This window comes from Triturus cristatus, chromosome 1_1 (genome assembly GCF_964204655.1).
Source record: "Triturus cristatus chromosome 1_1, aTriCri1.1, whole genome shotgun sequence".
NCBI lineage: Eukaryota > Metazoa > Chordata > Amphibia > Caudata > Salamandridae > Triturus > Triturus cristatus.
In genome coordinates, this window is record NC_140579.1 from 685,572,610 (window position 1) to 685,592,879 (window position 20,270).

The 20,270-nt window shown below is 46.9% G+C and overlaps 1 protein-coding gene across 1 annotated transcript in view; it reads left to right on the forward strand.

The window, feature by feature from the left end:
* Positions 1-19,346: 19,346 nt before the first annotated feature.
* LOC146870883 (uncharacterized) overlaps positions 19,347-20,270 on the forward strand; it is a 128,772-nt gene continuing 127,848 nt past the window's right edge. The window contains exon 1 of the mRNA XM_085644966.1: positions 19,347-19,401. Coding sequence (XP_085501092.1) covers positions 19,347-19,401 — 55 coding nt within the window. The remainder of the gene's footprint in view (positions 19,402-20,270) is intronic.

A 20,270-nucleotide genomic window follows, 5' to 3' on the forward strand; every position in this document is an offset into this window, starting at 1 on the left:
ATGCTTTAATTTCCCCCGTCGTCAAAGTGGGAGTCCCACGGTACATAAAAAAGGCAATAAGCCTCATCTATTTAAATATGTAAAAATATATAAGAATAAAATACATATATAAATAAACATTATATATTTCAAAATAACATACAAACTCAAAAGTACCATAGGATAAGATTGACTCATAGGAATGGATTGAAAAAGAAAGCACTTTAGTGACATAACCAGGTCGTTTTTATAGTACAATTACAAGACAATCTTGCACCAACACACTCTGTAACCTTCTCCTCAGAGGCTCTGGCCCTCCGGTATTCTAACGCACGTCGTGTGAAGGTAGTCTCCCTGAGCTCTGCTCAGTTTTTTTTCCACAAGTTTTGTATATCTTCAATTTTTCCTGATGTCTTCAAGTAAGAAGTCTCTTTTCCGTCCTTGCGCTTCTTGTGGCAAGTAGAGTCTCTATTCAGAGGACCCTCACGAGAAGTGTATATACTGCCTCTACCCTGAACATCTGGTAGGAAACTCCATAATTTGCAGGACTTTTTCTCAGAAGACTATAAAGGATAGAGAGGGCCACCTCCTTCTGTGGCTACAGAAGTTGAAAGTCTCATATAATCCTCTCTCTGACGGCGAAAGTGTGGCTTCTGGGCGCACTGGAGCCTCCTCTAAGCATAGCAGTGAGCATGACTTGCCCTCCCCCTTTCTTAAAAAGAGAAAGCTTCAAGTTTTGGAGGTTGCAAAAAAGCCCATACACTCTGCTGCTACTCCCACGCCCCCGAGATTACACTCTCAGGCGTCTGTGGCTCTCCCAGCGCATGTTTCCTCTCATAAATGTGCCAGACCGTCACCGGTCCCTCTGTTGTGTAAATCTGCAGCTTCTACTACTTTGTCAACGACGGATTTCAGCAGGTTCCCTATGCCGTCGACGGCGGCTTCGTCGACACTATCTTTGTCGACGTTGGTTTTTGTCTTCTTGAAAGCTGTCTTGTCGACGATTACTATATCTTCGTCGACAACCAAGAAACCTGTTGCTGTCTCGTTAACATCTAAATCTTCATCGACGATCTTGAAGAATATATCCTCCTCATGGTCGACGGTGACTGAGGGTTCGTCGACGGCGGCTTCGTCGAAGGCGGCTTTGTCGACCGCTGCTTCGTCGACGCTGGTGGCTTTGTTGACAGTGGTGGCTTAGTTGACGGTGGTGGGTTCGTCCACGGTGGCTTCGTCGACGGCGTTGTCTCTTTCGTTGACGGCAGGTCTCTCGTCAACGACAAATTTTTCATCTCTTCCATTGGTGCCTGTTTCTACGCCAACGCCTGCTGCTGTCGACGATTCGCTCCTGCGGCGTCGTCAATGCTGTTCTGGATTACATTACAGTGCCACCAGCCACTCAACCACCGGCGCAACTGTTTCCTTCTGCCAATGAGGATGATTCTTCCTTGGATGATGACATAAATACAACATTCGGGGCTGTTCACAGTCCATCTGACCTTTTCATAACATGTCAAGATTTTGACGATGACGACCAGGATTAACATTAGTCTCAGCAGCAAGAGGAGGAACCTCCTGCGCAGATTCCGATTGCACAGTTGCCATTATCCCTAATTTTTAATCTCAAATTTATGCTGCAGGATTACAACCGCCGTTTCTCATTTTCTTTCCACGGCTCTCAACGAGAATCGCCTCCGAATACTCCAGCTCCTACGTGGCCGCCGGCGGAACCAACACAATCTGTCCCTTTACAAGTACCTCCTATAGAGGTTGACGCTGACGTCCTTCCGCTTACAGAAGACGGTGAACTCCTGGGTGATGATGATGATGATACTATGGCTGACTGGGACTATTTCCAGATCTATTCGCCGGCTCCGCCTCCGGGGTCACCAGTGAATTCTCCTCCTGTTGATATTACAGGTTTCCATCAATTGATGGAAAGGGCTGCACAGCGTTTTCATCTTCCAATGGTAGTGAGAGAGGAGGATTGCTTTCGATATGATTATAAATCTCAGCCGCAGAAGCATGTTCGGGCTGTGCCCATAGTTGATCTCACGTGGTTTGAGAAAAAATATAAGGCTCCAGACTCTTCTCCTGCTTGCCTGGTATCCCAGGCAAAGACGGATTTTGTGATCACCCAGGCGGCACAACGTCGCTCAAAGAATCACTCTTCTCTGCTTACCTCTCCACCTGACCTTGATGGTAGTCGCTTGGATGCCATTTGAAAAAAAAATTCAACCAAGGCCTCTACAACTGTCAGAGCAGCGAATACCCTGGCCATCTTGGGTCTATACGACCACCAAATGTTGTACGACAAGGCTGCTTTCATTAACCTCATCCCAGAGCACTCTAGAGAGGACGCTCTCAAGATTCGTCAGGAGGGAGAAAGAGCATCTTCAGAGATCATCGATTGCTCTGTGGATATTGCCTCAACTGCTTTTCGCCTGCTAGCTGGGGCAGCTGTTCTAAGGATGCAGGGATGGCTTCGCACTACTTGTTTTCGCCATGAATTCCATGCGAAAATCCTTGATATGCCCTTTGATGGGGAGTTGCTGTTTTGCCAGCACGTAGATGAGGCGCTCCAAACAATAAAAAAGGACACAGACACAGCTCGTTCCCTTTGGCACGCTGCAGTTTAAAACACAGCCTTTTTTGGGGTGCTCGTGGACGCAGCACCACCTCCTCCTTTTGTGGCAGATCAACACAATACCGCTCATACAATCAAGGAAATCAGCGTTTTTCCTCCCAGAGTCCAGTCTTATCGACAACAGACTAAAGGCCCCCCCTATCGGAGTTGGAGGACGAATCTCGAAATTATTTTCAAATTGGTCACTAATAACTTCAGAACGTTTGGTGTTGGACATTGTTTCAAAAGGCCATGCTCTGGAATTTGTCAAATTTCCGCGGAACAGCCCCCCAATCAGTCCTCCTCCCGCTCATCTCAAGGAGCTTTTCCATCAGATCAAACTCATGCTCCAAAAATTGTCCATCGAAGTGGTTCCAAAGACTCACAAGTGGCTGGGTTTCTATTCACGTTTTTTCCTCGTGCTAAAGAAGTCTGGACAGTGGCGCCCTATCCTCTACCTGAGGGCTCTGAACAAGTTTCTAAAGGATCAGACTTTACGCATCCTTACACCTTGAGGGAAATTATTCAGCTCCTCTCTCGACGACTTTATGTCGACAATCCATCTACAGGATGCCTATTTCCATTTCCCGATTCTACCACGTCACAGAAAATACCTGCGCTTGCGTGTAGGCCAAATAGACTTTAAATTCAGAGTCATGCACTTTGGTCTCCGCTACACCCCCCGGGTCTTTACGAAGGTCCTCGCCCCGGTGGTGGCCTGTCTACGATTACGGTGCATTAAAATCTTCCCATATTTTGACGATTGTCTCATCAAGTTTCAGTCTTACCATCAGGCATCCTTAGACACTCAGTTTTGTTGGACTCTGTTCCACTCTCTGGGAATGTCAGTCAACACACAAAAAATAAATTCACGCCAGCTCTTCACACAGCTTTCATAGGCGCTACTCTCAATACCTCCATGGCCATGGCTTTTGTTTCTGACGACCGTCAGAAACGGATCCTGCAGCTCGCAGCTCACATCAGATCAAAGCTGTCTCTTTCAGTCCGCATCTTGAAGTCCTTTCTGTGGATGGCGTCCTCCTGCATTTCTTTGATCCCGCATTGCAGACTGAAGAGACGTCCAATTCAGTAAGAACTAGACAAGCAGTGGCGCCATGTCTCCGGTTAATTCAGTGACCGTATATTCGTAACCTCTCTCATCGAACAAGCTCTGCGCTGGTGGACGCAACCTCGCAGATGTCACTTCTTTCTTGGCTAAGGCTCCAGAACTCGTCCTTACCACGTATGCCTCCCTGGAAGGGTGGGGCGGTCACCTTCTAGTATTGTCCATCAAAGGCAAGTGGAATCTGTCCCAACGTTCTTGGCACATCAACAGGCTAGAACTGATGGCGACATTCTGTGCACTCAAATTGTTCCAACTTCTGCGTCAAGAGCAATCAGTGCTCATTCAAACGTACAACACCACCAGCATGCACTAAACAAGCAGGGCGGTACCAAATCTCTGATGCTTTCCCAGCTTTTTCAGAATACCTGGGTTTGGTCCATACTCCATCAGATCACGCTCACAGCAGACCACCTACCAGACCTTTCCAACATTCTGGCTGATTCTCTCAGCCGGTCCACGTCATCGACCCACGAGTGGGAGTTGCATCAGCCGACTCTGGACTTCGTCTTCATCCTCTGGTGTCACCCGTGCTTGGATCTCTTTTCAACTCCACAGAACAGCAAATGCCAGCATTACACAAGTTGGCTTACCCACAGCGGGTCGTGCGGGAATACACTTTAGATGGACTGGTGCAAGATATTGGCCTACGCTTTTCCGCCAATCCCGCTGGTACCTCGAGTGTTGTGGAAAATGCGGAGACAGCCATGTCACATTCTCCTGATTGCTCCCCGGTGGCCTCGGCAGGCATGGTTCTCAGTTACTGCTCCTCTCACAATGCGAGCCCATCCTTCTTCGCCCCCGGCCGTACCTTCTCACGATTATCAACGTTCGTATCTGCCACCCGAATCCCAGTTTCCTCAAATTGTTGGCCTGGAACCTGAGTGCCTTGAATTTGTTCACTTAAATATTTTGCCTGTCTGCAGAGAGGTTCTTGCCAGGGCGCGTGCGCCTTCAACGGTGAATACCTACAAACTAAAGTGGAAACGCTTCTGCCAATGGTGTTCGTCTGCTAACATCCACCCAGTCCACGCCTCTCCGGCACAAAATCTGCCTTTCTTTTTGAATTTGGCACAGTCTGGACTTTCTCATTCCACTCTAAAAGTCTTTTTGGCAGAAAGTTCTAGTTTTTGCCATCACGGCTCTTCCTCTCTCTGTTGCTCTAGAGTGAATGAACAGTTCTATAAGGGATAGTTCCGGATATTTCCACCCATTCGGACTCCTCCACCCACATGGCGTCTTAAGATCGTATTGGCGCAACTTATGAATGCGCCCTTTGAGACAATCCACTCAGTAGATTTTAAATTCTTAATCTGGATGGTTGCCCTCCTGCTTGCTCTGACTTCCTCACGTCGAGTGAGTGACATTCACGATTTCACAATCCAGCCTCCTTTCCTCCAATTTAAATCAGACTGTGTTATCCTTCGAACAAACCCAGCTTTTATGCCGAAGGTGCCGTCCGACTTTCATCTTAAGGAGCCTGTGATTTTAAAAACCTTTTTTCCTCATCCACAATCTCCAGCGGAACAGAGTCTGCATTCTTGCACTTAAAGAGGTGCCTCAACTTTTATATTAGCAGAACGGCACCAATCTGACTAACTGTTCGTTGCCTATGGGCAAACCTGTAAGGGACATTCTGTTACCAAACAAACAATTGCACGTTGGATTTCTTCAGCGATATTTTTATGCCATCAGAATGCTGGCAAGCCTCTTCCATCATGAGTGAGGGCGCATTCTACTCGGGCGATGTCCTCCACAACTGCCTTATTCGCTGGTGTGCCCATTCATCAGATCTGCCGGGCAGCTACGTGGTCCAGCAGGCACACTTTCACAAGGCACTACTGCCTGGAGGCAATCAACGAAACCGATACAGCAGTGGGCCAAGCAGTTCTTCGTAATCTTTTCTAATAAGGTGAGCCTCTGTTACTTCCCTCCTCCTTGGGTTGTTATCAGTTTTGTGATTCTATGATGCTATGTCATTGTATTTCATGCAACTACTTTGATACTGCAACTTCATGGTTCCGGATTACTGTTCACTAGTCTATTCAAGCATGTGAATCTATGAAAGACACCGCACTACTGGAGAAGAACAAATGTTACTTATCTGTAAACTGTGGTTCTCCAGTATTGCTGTATTTCATAGATTCACATGCGACCCACCCTCCTCCCCTCAGAGGCTCTCTTCTCCTCCTAAGACTTTTTTGTCACTCTTGTGCTACTAAAATCTGAGGGCCGGAGCCTCTGAGGAGAAGGTTCTAGAGGGTGTTTGCTCCTGATTGCCTGAAGTTTGGACTATAAAAACTTCATGGATATATCAGTAAAGTGATTTCTTTTTCAATCCATTCCTATGTGTCAATCTTATCCTATGGTAATTTTGAGTTTGTATGTTATTTTTAAATATATAAGGTTGATTTATATATGTATGTTATTCTTATATATTTATATAGATGAGGCTTATTGCTTTTTTTATGTACCGTGTGACTCCCACTTCGACGACGGGGAATATTCAAGCATATGAATCTAAGAAAGACAGCAATACTGGAGAACCACAGTTTACAGGTAAGTAACATTTGTTCTTCAGCCATGCACCCTGTGGCGGCCACATCGAGGTGCCTGCGATGGTGAACAGGAATCCACAGGGGGGCCCCATATTTGTGTTCACCCTTGGTCTCCAACCAGAGGCCGTCAACCCAAGTAATCAATGCTGGTTCCCCCCCTTACTCCATTTCCGAAAGCCTTTTGGTTTCACAAACGTCGTCACGGAAAGGTGGTTTAAAACACAACATTTTAATCGCAAGGGAGGATATGCATGCCTTTGATATTGCATGCTAAATTCCAAATGACCAATAGACTCTCCAAGCCCGTCAAAAGCCAGCCGCAAAAACTTTCATGTTTAATTTATGACTGCCTCCATTGGAATAAGCAGTTCACAAACTAAAACAACCAGCCTGTTACAATGTGGCCATTAAGGCTCCGACCCTTGTTCATAGCCCTTTACGGACAATTTGTAATTGGTCAATATTTTTTATTTTATTTTTTAAATGACATTTTTTAACACATAGATATATTGTAAATATTGCTTCTATTACATGGCATAATAACCAAATCCCTGTTAAAAAATATGGGTTACATGAATCAACTTTTTTGTAAACATATTTTAATTACTTACATATGTTTGAGTATGTTTAGAGATAAGTATTATACATTTTATATTTATTTCCTATTTCACATGCCTACTTTGTTAATGCTTTGTACTTTTGCTTTTTCAAATAGATGGCAGTTTGGTGTACAATGGTAGAGGAAAAAGCACAAAAGTGATCAATGGTGTAGAAGCAGCAAAAATGATTTTTTTTGAATTTCATTCCTCCCGTATTGGTGGCCATACTGGGATCAATAAAACTTCAAAAAGTATTACCAGCAGATTTTATTGGCCAAATATGACCGTTGATATTGAACAATGGGTGAGTTAGGATTTTTTAAAAAAATGTATTTATTTTTTATTTATTTTTTACAAACAGTTGCATCATCAGAAATGTCGCATAAATACACAATGCTTTAGCAATACATCCATAATGTCTTCAGAAGCATAGTCGCCATAAAAATATACACTTTCTCAACATGGCAGTAACTCAGTGAGACCTTCGAGGGCCGAGTAGCAAAAGTACTGTACTAAATGACACCACCCTCACTGTAATCATCAATTAGAACCACGTAGGTCAGCCTCCTAATATTTTTTCACAGTACACCTTCCAGTCTACTATCCACAGTGGGGTGCGGCCGACACCAGAGAACACAGCAACTCCTCATCTCTGTGCTCCAGTACTCTTCCATACCCATACACGCAGCCTCCGGCCTTCTACTGTGACAACCCTCCTGTCTTCGGTCCCAATGCCACCTGCGCATACTCAAGCAAATAACAGGTCAAGGGGGCCCATATGTTTCGCGGCCCAGAAGCACTAGGCAATAACGCAGAGTATGTATCAAGCTGCTCTCAGCATGTCACAAGATCAGTAATCCAATCCTTGAATTTCGGGGCTCGGCCCCTGCTCCATCGACAAGCCACCCTCCTCTTTGCCATCAAGAGCCCCATTGCCACATATTTCCTATGTGCTGGCTGTATCGGCCTGACATACCCAAGCAACGCCATCAAAGTTGTGGGGTCAACCTGCGTATGCACCATATGAGTCAGCTCCTCGAAGACCTGTCGCCAATAGCCCTTTACCTCTGTGCACACCCACACCAGGTGCAGAAAATCTGCCCCAGGGTCCCCACATCTTGCACAGCTATCCGTCTCGCTCAGCCGATACCTATACATTTCAACCTGTATGTATTATAGTCTATGCAGGTAATGGTAGTGTATCATTTGGAGTCTACTGCTGGCCACCTCTCTTTTAGTCTACAGACAGCAATACTCCCACTGCTCATCTGAAAGCTTCTCAGTAAGCTCCGCATCCCATCGAGCCCGAGAGAGCGGGTCAGCAATTTCCCTTTTACTGTGTACTGTTCTGTAAATTATTGAGACCAAGCGTGTGGCCGTCTTGCACTTCAACATTAACTGCAGCGGAGCACACGCCACTGGTTCACTCGGGAAGTTCGGAGTAATAGCTTGAATCCCCTGTCTCAACCTGATATACAGAAAAAGATCAAGTGGGGTTTGGTGCGGACCCCGCAACATCTGCCCTGCAGTGCAAAACCTTCCCTCGTGATACAAGTCCCCCCATTTCTGAATATTCATTCGTTCCCTGAACTTATGGAACAGTGTCTCCTGCAGTAAAGGCATATTTTGGTGGTACGTGAGTGGCAACAAAGCCGCGTACTGCATGGGTGTCTGTAAAATGCGCCCAATTTGACGCCAAGCCTCGATCGTGCAAGTGTCCGTATTTGGTGTCTTATCCGTAGGTGCAACCGGTTCAAAGAGCACTCCATCTATTGGTATCGGATGTGATAGCCAATGCTCAGCCAACACTTGTGGCATATACTTGGGCTGTGTCACCCAGTACCAAGCGTAGTGGGCCTGCGCGCTGAGGTAGTATAGTTCAAAATGTGGCACCCCAAATCGTCCTTGTGAGTATGGCCTAGTAAGCACCTCCCATTGCAGCCTCTGCTGCCGACCTCCCCAGACCAGTCGCGTTACCTCCGACCTGAGCGTCGCAAAGAAATTTCTCCCTGGATAAAACGGGATATTTAGAAATAAGTAGAGTAATTGAGGCAGGAGCACCATTTTAATCAAAGAGACCCACCCCCCCATGGACAAGGGGAGCACGACCCATCGGGTCACACAGTCTGCAATTCGTGTTATTGCAGTACCATAATTCAATCTCAAAAGCTTGTCTTTGTCCCTCGTCACTCTTATCCCCAAGTAGCACAGCTCCTCATCACACCACTCCAAGGGGTAATCCAACGTAAATTTATGCGTTGCCTGCGTTATTGGGAATATACTGGATTTGTTCCAGTTGATATGAATCCCCGACAGCTTCCCTAACACTAGAAACTCCCGCAGTATTGGGTTCAATTTATCGTGAGGATTCCGGATATATAATGTAATATTGTCTGCGTATAAGGATATAAGGATCTGCTGCAGATTGCATCTCAATACCTTAACATTATGATGGTTCCGCAGTTTTGCTGCTAGCGGTTCGACTGCAATGGCAAAGAGAAGAGGAGAGAGTGGACACCCCTGTCAGGTACCCCTCGTGATGGTAAGTGGCGGCGACGCGTGTCCATTTATAAGTATCTTGGCTACTGGTACATTATACAGTAGTCTGATACAGGACAAAAATAGGGGGTGAAAGCCCATTTGTAGCATTACTCCAAATATATATTCACACTCTACCAAATTGCACGCTTTAGTGGCGCCAAGGAAAACGGCCGCTAGAGGCAAGTCAGGTGAGACATTGATAAGAATCGCAAACAGTGTCCGTAAGTTATGAGTTGTTGCCCTTCCCTGCACAAAGCCAGACTGGTCCGGGAGTCCCAAATTTTCCAGGAGCAAATTCAGCCGATTGGCAATTAATTTGGCTAGTATTTTAGCATTGCAATTTAGGAGGGATAGTGGTCTATAGGAATCACATTCCCGCGGCAATTTCCCCGGCTTCAGCAGCGAGACTATAAGTGCTTCCCTCATAGACGCAGGAAGGGTGCCCACCTCCAGCAATTCCTAGTAGACTTCTCTCAGAACGGGGGCCATAATATCTATATATGTCTTATAAAATTCAATAGGGATGCCATCCGTTCCAGTGGCTTTCCAGGATTGCATACCCATAATAGCTTCCCGAACCTCGTCCAACTCAAACGGTGAACATAAAAACTCTCTTTGCACATCACTAAGCCACCCCAGCGCTACATCCCCCTATAAACGCTCCAGATCTAACTCATCCTTTCTGGTGGTGGTATACATTTGCCCGTAATGCCTCGTGATTGCGCTAAGAATGTTAGCTGTATCCCGGTACACCTCACCCTCAAGTTCTTCAATCTCCAGGATATAATTTTAATAGCGAGGTTTCCTAACTGAGGTTGCCATGAACCTCCCCGGTCTGTCACCCTCTCCATAGCAGCGGGCCCTCCAGTATTTACCTCGAAAGCGTGTCTCCCTTTCCGCTGTAGCCATATATTCCGTGAGTGTGTCTCTGAAACGTGCTTGAATCGTGGCAGATGGTTTTGGAGCCATCTCCTCCTCCATCCATTTTAGCTCCCTCTCCTGCCTGTTTAATGTGTTAGTGAGATCCTTCAGCACCCCGAACCCCTTGGACATGCAGAACCCTCGCATCGTTACTTTAAACGTCTTCCCAAATAATTTCTACATTGTCGAATGAGCCTTTATTACGGGCAAAGAAGTCCTGTATTTCCTCCAGGAATTCCTCACCGCCAGGCACCTCTCGGCACCCTGAGGTCCGTGGAGGACAGCGTGAGAAGAACTGGGGCATGATCAGAGTATGTTCTGGCCAGATGTTGCACCTTCGAGATCACGGGGCCAAGCCCCCTAGACACCAACCAATAATCAAGTCTCGCCCATGAGGCTGCCTTCGCCGTGTAATGTGTGCCTTCTTGCAAGCCCGGTTGTACATGCCTCCAAGCGTCTAGCAATTGATATGCATCAATTGTGTCCCTGAGGACCCCAGCCACCTTGTTGTAATGGAGGGAGGCCGGGTGAGATCTATCACACCCTGGATTATAGGTGACGTTGAAGTCCCCACCCCAAATAATGTGTTGGGAGCCCGTCTCAATTATCTTGGCCCAAAGCGCAGTGAAAAACAACGGGTCATCCACATTTGGCCCATAACAACAGGCCAGTGTAACCGACAGCGAGCACAATCTCCCCCACGATATACAATATCGCCCTTTTGCATCCCCGACTGAACCCACGAGATGAAAGGGCACCTGTCTTTTTATAAGTATAGCCGTCCCACGCACATCAGAATAATAGGAGGAGAAAATCCTGTGTTCTGCCCACTTGGTGGCAAAGCCTCCAGCCCCCTGTGGAGTAAAATGTGTTTCCTGTAACATGGCAATGTGTGTGTGATGCCTGTCTAGATACGCAAGCAAATGTCGCCTCTTCCGCGCGTCCCCCAGCCCCCGAACATTCCATGTGACAATATTCAAACTGCCTACCGTACAATCAGCCATACTCCTGATCAACATACATGCCCCCAAGTATTATTCCAGCATGGTAGGGTGCCAACCGTCCTATTATATGATATAGGCTCTTTGACAATCCGAGATGCACAACTTTGAACTCATCCAAAATCCTCCCTAGACCATGTCCATTAGCATCCTTCTTGGAGGTAAACATATTGTAACCATCAACTTCCCCATTGGTTCCCACCCCCTCCCACTGAAGCAGCCCCAACTTGCCAGCAATGTAGTCCCCCCTGCCCTCCCCAATCCCAATATGACAATCGTATATGCCACAACACCCATCTCGATGCGTAGCGAACCGCCCCAGGGTAATACCCGCTGGGGGCTTCCACTAGGTACACGCACAATCACCTCTCGCCCCCAAAACAAGCCGAAGCTCCCCCCCAAGGAAACATTTGGGCTCCAGGGGCCAGAGGGGTGCCCGGCACTCCAGATCATTTGCTCGCTTAGATCAGCAGGTAGCAATAGTACTCAGCCTCAGTCTCGACGGTTGCCTCTTCGATAACAGTGTACATCAAGTCTTGAGGGTGACCCCTTCGGGTCCGTTTGCAGTAGCCTCCAGAGAGTCCTCTGCCTCTCTCTCCGACACCAACCGCTTCGCAGCTGGACCTCCGCCACCAGTACGATTCGATCTTTTCAGGGGCTTGAGAAAGTCTTCCACTTGATTCGGCGCGGTGAAAAAGTGCTGTTTTCCCTAATATGTCACCCTGAGGCTCGCCGGAAAGAGCAACGCATAGTCAATTTGTGCCTTTCGCAGTTTAGCCTTGACCTCCATAAATTTATGCCTCTCCTCTTGTACCATGGGCGTAAAGTTAGGATATATGGAAAAGGAATTCCCATCATACGTCAGAGTCTGTTTGCCTCTGGCAGCACGCAGAGTCACATCGCAGTATCTGTAGTTTAATAGTCTCGCAATAATCGGACGTGGACTTCCCGCCCAACGGCGGCGGCCGCGGGCCAAGAGCTCTATGGGCACGTTCTACAATGAACTGGCTGGAGAATGCTTCCGTGGCAACCGAGGATAAATGAAACTTTTCTATATATTCCTCCATCCGTCCAACATTGGTGTATTCCGGATTTGCCAGTACGCGTATATTGTTGCGCCGACTGCGCACTTCCAAGTCCTCATTCTTTGCAGCAATTACCCTCAACAGATTATCCATCCGGGCAAGCCACGTGGCATGGCTGGAGGTCACATTATCCACGTCTGATATGCGTCGTTCCGCTTCTATTAGCCTTTCCTCATGCCCTTCGAGTTTGTGGACTATGGCATCCATTCTGGTCGACACGCGGTCTACCTTCTCAACAACTGTGGCGAAGCCATGGCAGATCTCCTGCAGGATACTTTGGACGTCTGTATCTGGTGCGGCAGCTCCTTCCTGCGCCCCATTCCGTCCCTCGTGGGGTGGACCTCTTTGTGGGGCCTGTGTTCCGCGCGGCGCCGTCTCAAAATTCAGTTTCGGTTGCCTGGCATCCGTCTTCCCCATACTGTCTCTGTATCGGTGGTATAGGCCTAGTGTCGACCCACACCTACCTCACCATGCACCAGGTCACACTCCTGTCTCCCGTCCAGCAGCCTCTCCCTGCTGCTCATTAAACTCTCCAGTCCTTGCCGCGCTCTTCGTTCTCCGCTCACGCTAGTATCTCAGCCCTCCTGGCAATCCGTTCTGATATCGCCCCTCGGTGATATAATCGCATGTCAGCTCTTCGGGTCCCAACGGTCACCCTTTCAGATACGCTGCCACCTCAGCACTATCTCCGCCTTTGACAATCCAGATCCCGCTCCCAGGCGGGCTGCACCGGTGAACGCGGGTGTCTGAAGCGTGTGATGCCAATCAATGTCTGCGAAACCTTGTCCCTTCCGCAGTTAAGGCAGTGACCCCAGCAGCGCATACATCCCAGACTCCTTGTTGAAAGCAGCCTGTTATTATTGGGGGTCCCCACAGGTCCGCAGCTCAATGTCTTCAAATGCCCCGTCTCCGAACTGCTCCCGGGTCTCAGCTCTGCCCTGTACCGGTACTCGACTCTGCAGCTGGGGGAGAGGGGCTCCTTCTCCGCCCCGCACGTCCTTTGATCTCCGCACCTCAGCCGCTTCCCAGCACCGATCGCGTGACAGGTCCCCCGCTATTCAGGTCCTCCCTTCTCCTTGCCCGGGTGTGCCAGCAACTCCTCCCTCACTCTTGAATATCCGCAATAGCCGCTGCCTGGGTGCAAGCCCGCACCGCTGTCCTCCGCCTCCGGAACGTCCGGCGTACAGGGCGCTCCCCGAGGCCTAATGCCTCATGTGCAGCCGCGGCCTCAAGTACTCCCGGCAGCCGTCGGCAGTCCTCCGTGTATTCATCCGCAGCGTCCCTGCCTCACCTCCCGGCCGTCTAACTTCGGATGTCGCGGACCAAACTTCACCTGAATTTCATCGAGGCAGCCTGAATGGTTCCCGCTGCTTTTGAGAAAGTCTAAACCTGCTGCATCAGCATTCGAGCAGGATAATTTAAGGATGAAAGTACCGGGCTACGGGAACCTCACTGTAAAGCAGCCATTCCGTTTGCGCGCTACCTAGCGCCCCCCGTGAGTTAGGAATTTTCTAGTCATTTAACAATAATTTTTTGGAGAACAAAAATTCATACTATAATTAATGTCGTATATGGCATTTGTAATAATTTATTATTCTAAAAGAATTTCACAATTTACAGTAGCTGTTTTTTATCTAAAACAAGGTTCTTTTGCCACATACATTAATTTTTTGGGATATTGAGTAATTCTAATGCATATTTATTTAAGAGTGCTGTGCTGCCTTAATTTGAAAGTGTAATTAAGTGATTTTTAAGCAATCTAACAACTATACCATTGTTTATACCATTTTAAACACGCTTTATGTTAAGGATATTTTTATTTTAAATTTAATGAATTTGCGGTTGTTCTTGAAATAATTACATTTTTCAAAAATAAGTGATATACCGAAGAAGGAGTTAAAACATGTTTATTTGGGGGGTAAAGCTAAACTACGTAGTGATGCCACATGCCAGTTCTCTACCCATATATATTACTATTCTTATAATTTGGCTGAATTTGGCTTCTCAAAGTATCTAAAAGTGGTCGCTAAACACTCTCATCAGCATGTCCTTACTAAACTGCGACTAGGGATAGTTCATAAACTGGTGGCTTACCCTCAAATTAAGAAACATACCTCTGCCCCATGCCCGTGTGATGGGATTTCAAAACAAAGTTCTGAGCATTTTTTGTTGATTTGCCCATTATATTTGTGTTTTCGTATCACTTACCTGAAACCACTTTTTAAAAAATACTTTGTGCTCACTGCGAAATCCGCTATGAGCCTTCTATTTGCACTCGATTAACCTGATGTGTGTTACTTTACTGCTGTATATATTTTAAAATCTGTATCTGCAAGAAAAAGTATGTCCTTTTTATCTTAATGTGTTTAATCTGTTTTAGTCAAACCCATTGGTTTCCGTCTTCCCATTGTCATGAATTTTATTGTGCTTTTATGATTGTTTTCTAAAATGATCGAATAAAGTTTTCTGAACTGAACTGAAGTGAGGCAGGCACTGTAAGTTTGAGGGTTTTATATTTTCAAAAATACTACGTACACTTATTAGAGATCATAAGTCAAAAAGTTTTTGTTAATTTGTTATTTGTTCAAACGATTTGGGAATTGTTATTTAATAGATTTCTATTGATTTATAGATAAAGGAGTGTGATACTTGCCAAAAAGAACAACCTGCACTCGAGATTTCAGCTGAATTAAAACCAATTAAAGTAGGTACTATATGTCTTATTTATTTCTTTATGACCTTTACTGTATGTATGATTTATAATTTCAATTGAAAAGGATTTACACTTTATTTAAATATTACATTTTAATGAAAGAATAAAAAACTTTTTTTTTTTATCTTGCTTTCAAATATGTAAATTTACAGGTCCAAGAAGTTTGGGAACTTTTAGGAGTCGATTTAATGGGACCTTTACCAACCACACATTCTGGATACAAATACATTTTGACCGCAACTGATTATTTTTCAAAATGGGTTGAGGCATTCCCACTCAAAACAAAGAGTGCTGCCGAGGTGGCTTCCAGACTAGTTCAAATATTCCTGCGCCACGGAAGTCCAAAAAGGGTTTTATCAGATCAAGGACGTGAATTTGTAAATGAAGTGAGTGTACAATACAAACCTAATACATTTCTAATTATTGTTATTACAAATTTTTAAATTTTAATTAGGTAAAAATGTAAAAGAATGATTAATTATTTTTAAAGATTTTGATTTATAAAGGTTTAAAAAATATTATTCAGCTGTATGTTTTATGAATGTAATAGAAAAAAATGGTGAATGCAAAATATTTCATTAAGAAAAATCAATGTTTCCTCATTTTTTTGTCACGTACTACATTACAATTATTGAATTCTTGTTATATAAATAATTGTAATTACATCTGTCATATCTTTCTATAATTTAAGCAAACTAAATTGTATTTTAAAAATAGCAAATATATTTTAAAAGGATATGAATTTAAAATTAACTACAGGAATTAACAATCGGTCATATTTAATTACATTTCTTTTTTGACAACAGACTTTATTGGCATTTTAAGGACTCCGGGGAACTCGTCCCCATACATGGTACCAAAACGGATATCGGAAGAGTGAGAATTGGTATCCCTGTTCGTCCCCCCCCTGGTCTGCGGAACATCAGACCCACGACCCCTCCCCCCCTCTCGCACATCACACCAACCCACTGCCCAGCATGTACATTTAACATTTCCCATCAGTTTCTTTTCCATATTCTGGTTACCCTCATGCAGCTCAAAGTTCTTGGGGCCTCGGATGAGTGACTACCGGGGCTCTGATCAGTCTTTCTATCGGGTCCAATGTCTCTGCGCCCATACGCATGGATAATACGATGCCTTGATATCGTGCCCATCTCTCCCATACTTTACTATGCTTGTGCGGACAGCCCCTTGCCAAGAATACTGCCTCTTCTGCAGACATGCAGCGATCCAATGCCTTCCTCCAGGCCAGAACTGGGGGCGGGGTAGATGACTTCCAGTGCTGGGCAATATCTCGCTTGGCCAGCGTCAAACCCAGAAACAGGAGGTGCCGCTTATAGATATTGCCCCCTATCTCCTCAGTACTGTGTAATAGTGTTAACCGGGGATCGAGGGGTAGCTCCCAGCCCAGCACCCCCCCCCCCCAAGCACGACAGGACCTCAGCCCAGAACGGGCGCAACCGACCACAGTCCCACACCGTGTGTATGAAGGTGCCGTCGCTGTCGCCGCATCTGAGACATGTGGGGGACTCAATTAAGTTCATGCACCAGAGGCTGTGCCGGGTGTAATATGCCCTGTGTAGGTACTTGAATTGTATAAAACGGTATTTGGTGGCCACCGTCGCATATCGCGGACTTGCTATAGCCTCAGCCCAGTCGTCCTCCGTGAGTGTGGGGATATCTTTCTGCCACGCTTCCTTGGTGTTAGCTAGGGTGGTTTTCGTGTATGTTGTTAATGTCTGATAAATTTTACGGATTTTGTGATCCCCGAGGTCCCCCATCAAGAGTTTGCCTTCTAGCGGATGGAACTCTGGCAGAGTGTCCAGATGTTGGATGCTAGGCGTAAGAGCATGTCTCAATTGTAGGAATCTGTGAAACTGGGATTTATGCAGCTCAAACTCAGCCTGCAACATCTGGAAGGATTTGAGCGACACCCCCCTCATTACGTCCCCCAGCGTGGAAATCCCAATTGTGTCCCAATAGCGAAAACCCTCCAATTGTGCCGTCTCCTTGAGCATGGTACCCTGCCACAGTGGGGTGGCCCGTGTAAGCCTGCCTCGCCATCCGATGGAGTTGACCGATTGCCGCCAGATCCGGACCACCGTGGCACATGCCTGGGGCAACTGCCCTAACGATGAGCCGCTGTAGAGGAGATGCAACAGGGGCGTCCTTGCCAACGCGGCCCGGTCCAACGCATAGGCCGTATCCGTGGGGGAGGCGTACCACCATTCGTTGATAACTAGGAGATGCGCGGCCCTGTAATACGCCTGAACGTCCGCCACTGCTATTCCCCCGCAGTAAGTGGATTGCACACACGTCGCCAGGGCGACCCTCACCAGCCCGCCGTGCCATAAGAATCCATTCAATAGTGCATTAATCTGACGGAACCACGCCTGGGGCACCTGGAATGGGTAATGTTGAAGACGGTACAAAAGACGCGGCAGTGTCACCCTCTTAAAGATGGCGGATCGGCCGTATAGGGAGAGTGGAAGGTGTGACCACACCGTAGTTTCATTGCGGACCTGAGTCAGCAGGGGTGCAATGTTTAGGGTCCAAGCGAGATCCGGTGTACGTGTGACCTCCACTCCCAGGTATTTGATGTGATCTGGGGCCAGTACCAACTGGGAGGCCCAAGCCTGGTTTCTCTAGTCTCCATACAGTGGGAATAGAGAAGACTTAGCTGGGTTGGCCAATAGGCCCGAAGTCACGCCGAACACCCGCAGTATCTGGAGCACCCTTGGCCCGGAGGCCCAAGAGTCCGTTACGAAGAAGATAACATCGTCTGCATATAACGCGATGCGGTCGGAGTGGCCCGAGGGCCAGTCCATACCCCGAATGACCGGATCTGAGCGGGTCCATGCCGCCAGCGGCTCGATCGCCAACGCGAACAGCAAGGGGGACAGCGGGCATCCCTGCCGCGTTCCCCGTTTTATCAGGAAAGTAGGGGAGCAGGCGCCTGCCACCCGGACCGACGCCGAGATGTCCGTGTATAGCAATCTCGTATACGTCAGGAAGCGGGGCCCCAGGTTCACCGCCCCAAGCAGCTTGAACAAGTAGGTCCAGCTGAGGGAGTCGAAGGCTTTATCTATATCAGCTTGGATCATGGCTGAGGGCCGTTCCAGTTGCCTGGCCTCGGCGATAACATTATGAAGCCTGCGTATATTGTGTCTGGTCGACCTATGAGGCATGAACCCGGATTGATCGGGGTGGACCAAGGTGGATATGCAGGTCCGCAGCCGATCCGCCAGGACCTTCCCTAGCAGTTTCGGCTCAACGTTTAATAACTAATAACGAGATAGGCCGGTATGAGCCTGGGTCTTCCGGAGACCTGCCAGGTTTCAGAAAAACTACAATCTCGGCGTGTCGCCAGTCGAGGGGAAGTATGTTGTGGTCAACTGCGTCTTCCAGAGCCGCAAGAAGGTGCGGGCCCAGTGCCGCCACATGGGGCCTAAAGAAGTCTCCCGGAAAGCCGTTGGGGCCGGGGGCCCGGCCCGGGCGCATGTTTGTCATCGCGGTGCGGAGCTCGTCCAGCGTGATGGGCTCATCAAGTGCATCCCTCTGGGCATCCGTCAAACGCGCGGGGGGAATATCGAAGAGGAACTCATCTATGAGTGCCTCGTCGAGGGGCTCCCGCTTCGCATATAAATCCCGGTAGAAGGCAGCGAATGTCTGCGCTACTGCCTCTGGGGAGGTGTGGATTCGACCGTCGCCTGCGCGGAGGAGCGGGACCTGTGTTTGGGCATCCCGGGACTGGCACAGCCGGTGTAGCATCTGGCTGGACTTATCGCCCCATTGATATATCCGGTGCTGGGTGGCGAGCCACGCCTCCTTAGCATTATCAGTCAGCAGCTGGCCTAGCTGGCGCTGGACATGTAGCAGATTCCGCTGAGTGTTGGGATCCGAAGTCCGGAGGAGCTGCGTCTGCAGCTGCGTCTTTCTGACCTCTAGTTCCACTATATCTGACCGCCGGGCCGCCTTGGCGTGCGTTCGAAAACTAATATCGACACCCCGGAGCACGGGCTTCATGGTTTCCCAGAGAATCGCTGGTGAAGGCGCAGTACCCGCGTTATGCTGTATGTAGTCTGTGACTGCTTGGCCTAGTGCGTCACTATATTCAGCGTCCCTAAGGAGCCATGGCGACATACGCCATCTATACGGCGTCCTACGTGTCAGCAGGCGCAGGTGCACCTGTGTCGGCGAATGGTCCGAGAGGCCTCTGGGCAGGATCGCCACCTGGGACACCCTGTGGAGATAGGTATGTGCAATGAAGATGTAGTCCAGTCTAGACATAGTGGGGTGAACCGCGGAGATGTAGGTGTATCCCTGTGTTGTTGGATGTAGTGCACGCCAGGAATCGGCCCATCCCAAGGTAGTCGCTAACGTATGTAACCGGGAGTCTGTGTGATTTAATTACATTTCTAACGTAAAAATTGGTATGCACAGTTTAATTCAGTGCATGGTTGCACCCTTTGTGTCATATTCATTTGTTATTCAGTTAGGGATCAGGTCCCTACCAATTGCTAAACACTCATCGGTGCGGAACAAAATTAAAAGTCATGTATTTTTTTTATCCTTTTTTCTTTTTTAAACTGTGACATTTTAACTCTAATTTGCTAGTTTTTGATATTTAGGAACAAAATAGACTTTAAAATAAACAACTCAAAATATGCAATATCATGTTATGCTGAAGTTTAATGTTTGATTTTGAACCTTGTATAGTAAAAGGCTTTCTTTATTTGATAGGTATTATTTATCTTCCCTTATTTTATGTATTGTGCTTTTAGATGTGTTTAAGAGTTTTGTCCACTATATAATTACATTCTTCTCACTTTCTTGATAATTTCTATTGTCAATTTTAACCTCGTTAAATAAAATATATATGTTTTTATTTTTCAGGTTCATTTTGAGTTATCTAAACTATTAGAAATACAACGTTCTGTGAGTGCAGCATATCACCCACAGACAAATGGTTTAGATGAGCGTACTAATGCTAACATTAAAAGGTAATGCTATTTAAGAATCTTTAATTTTAAATTAATTTAACCGGTAACTTTATTTAAAAAAAAAATCATTTTAATGTTGTGAATATTGTCAAGATTTGGGTGCTTCTGACAAATAATTTAT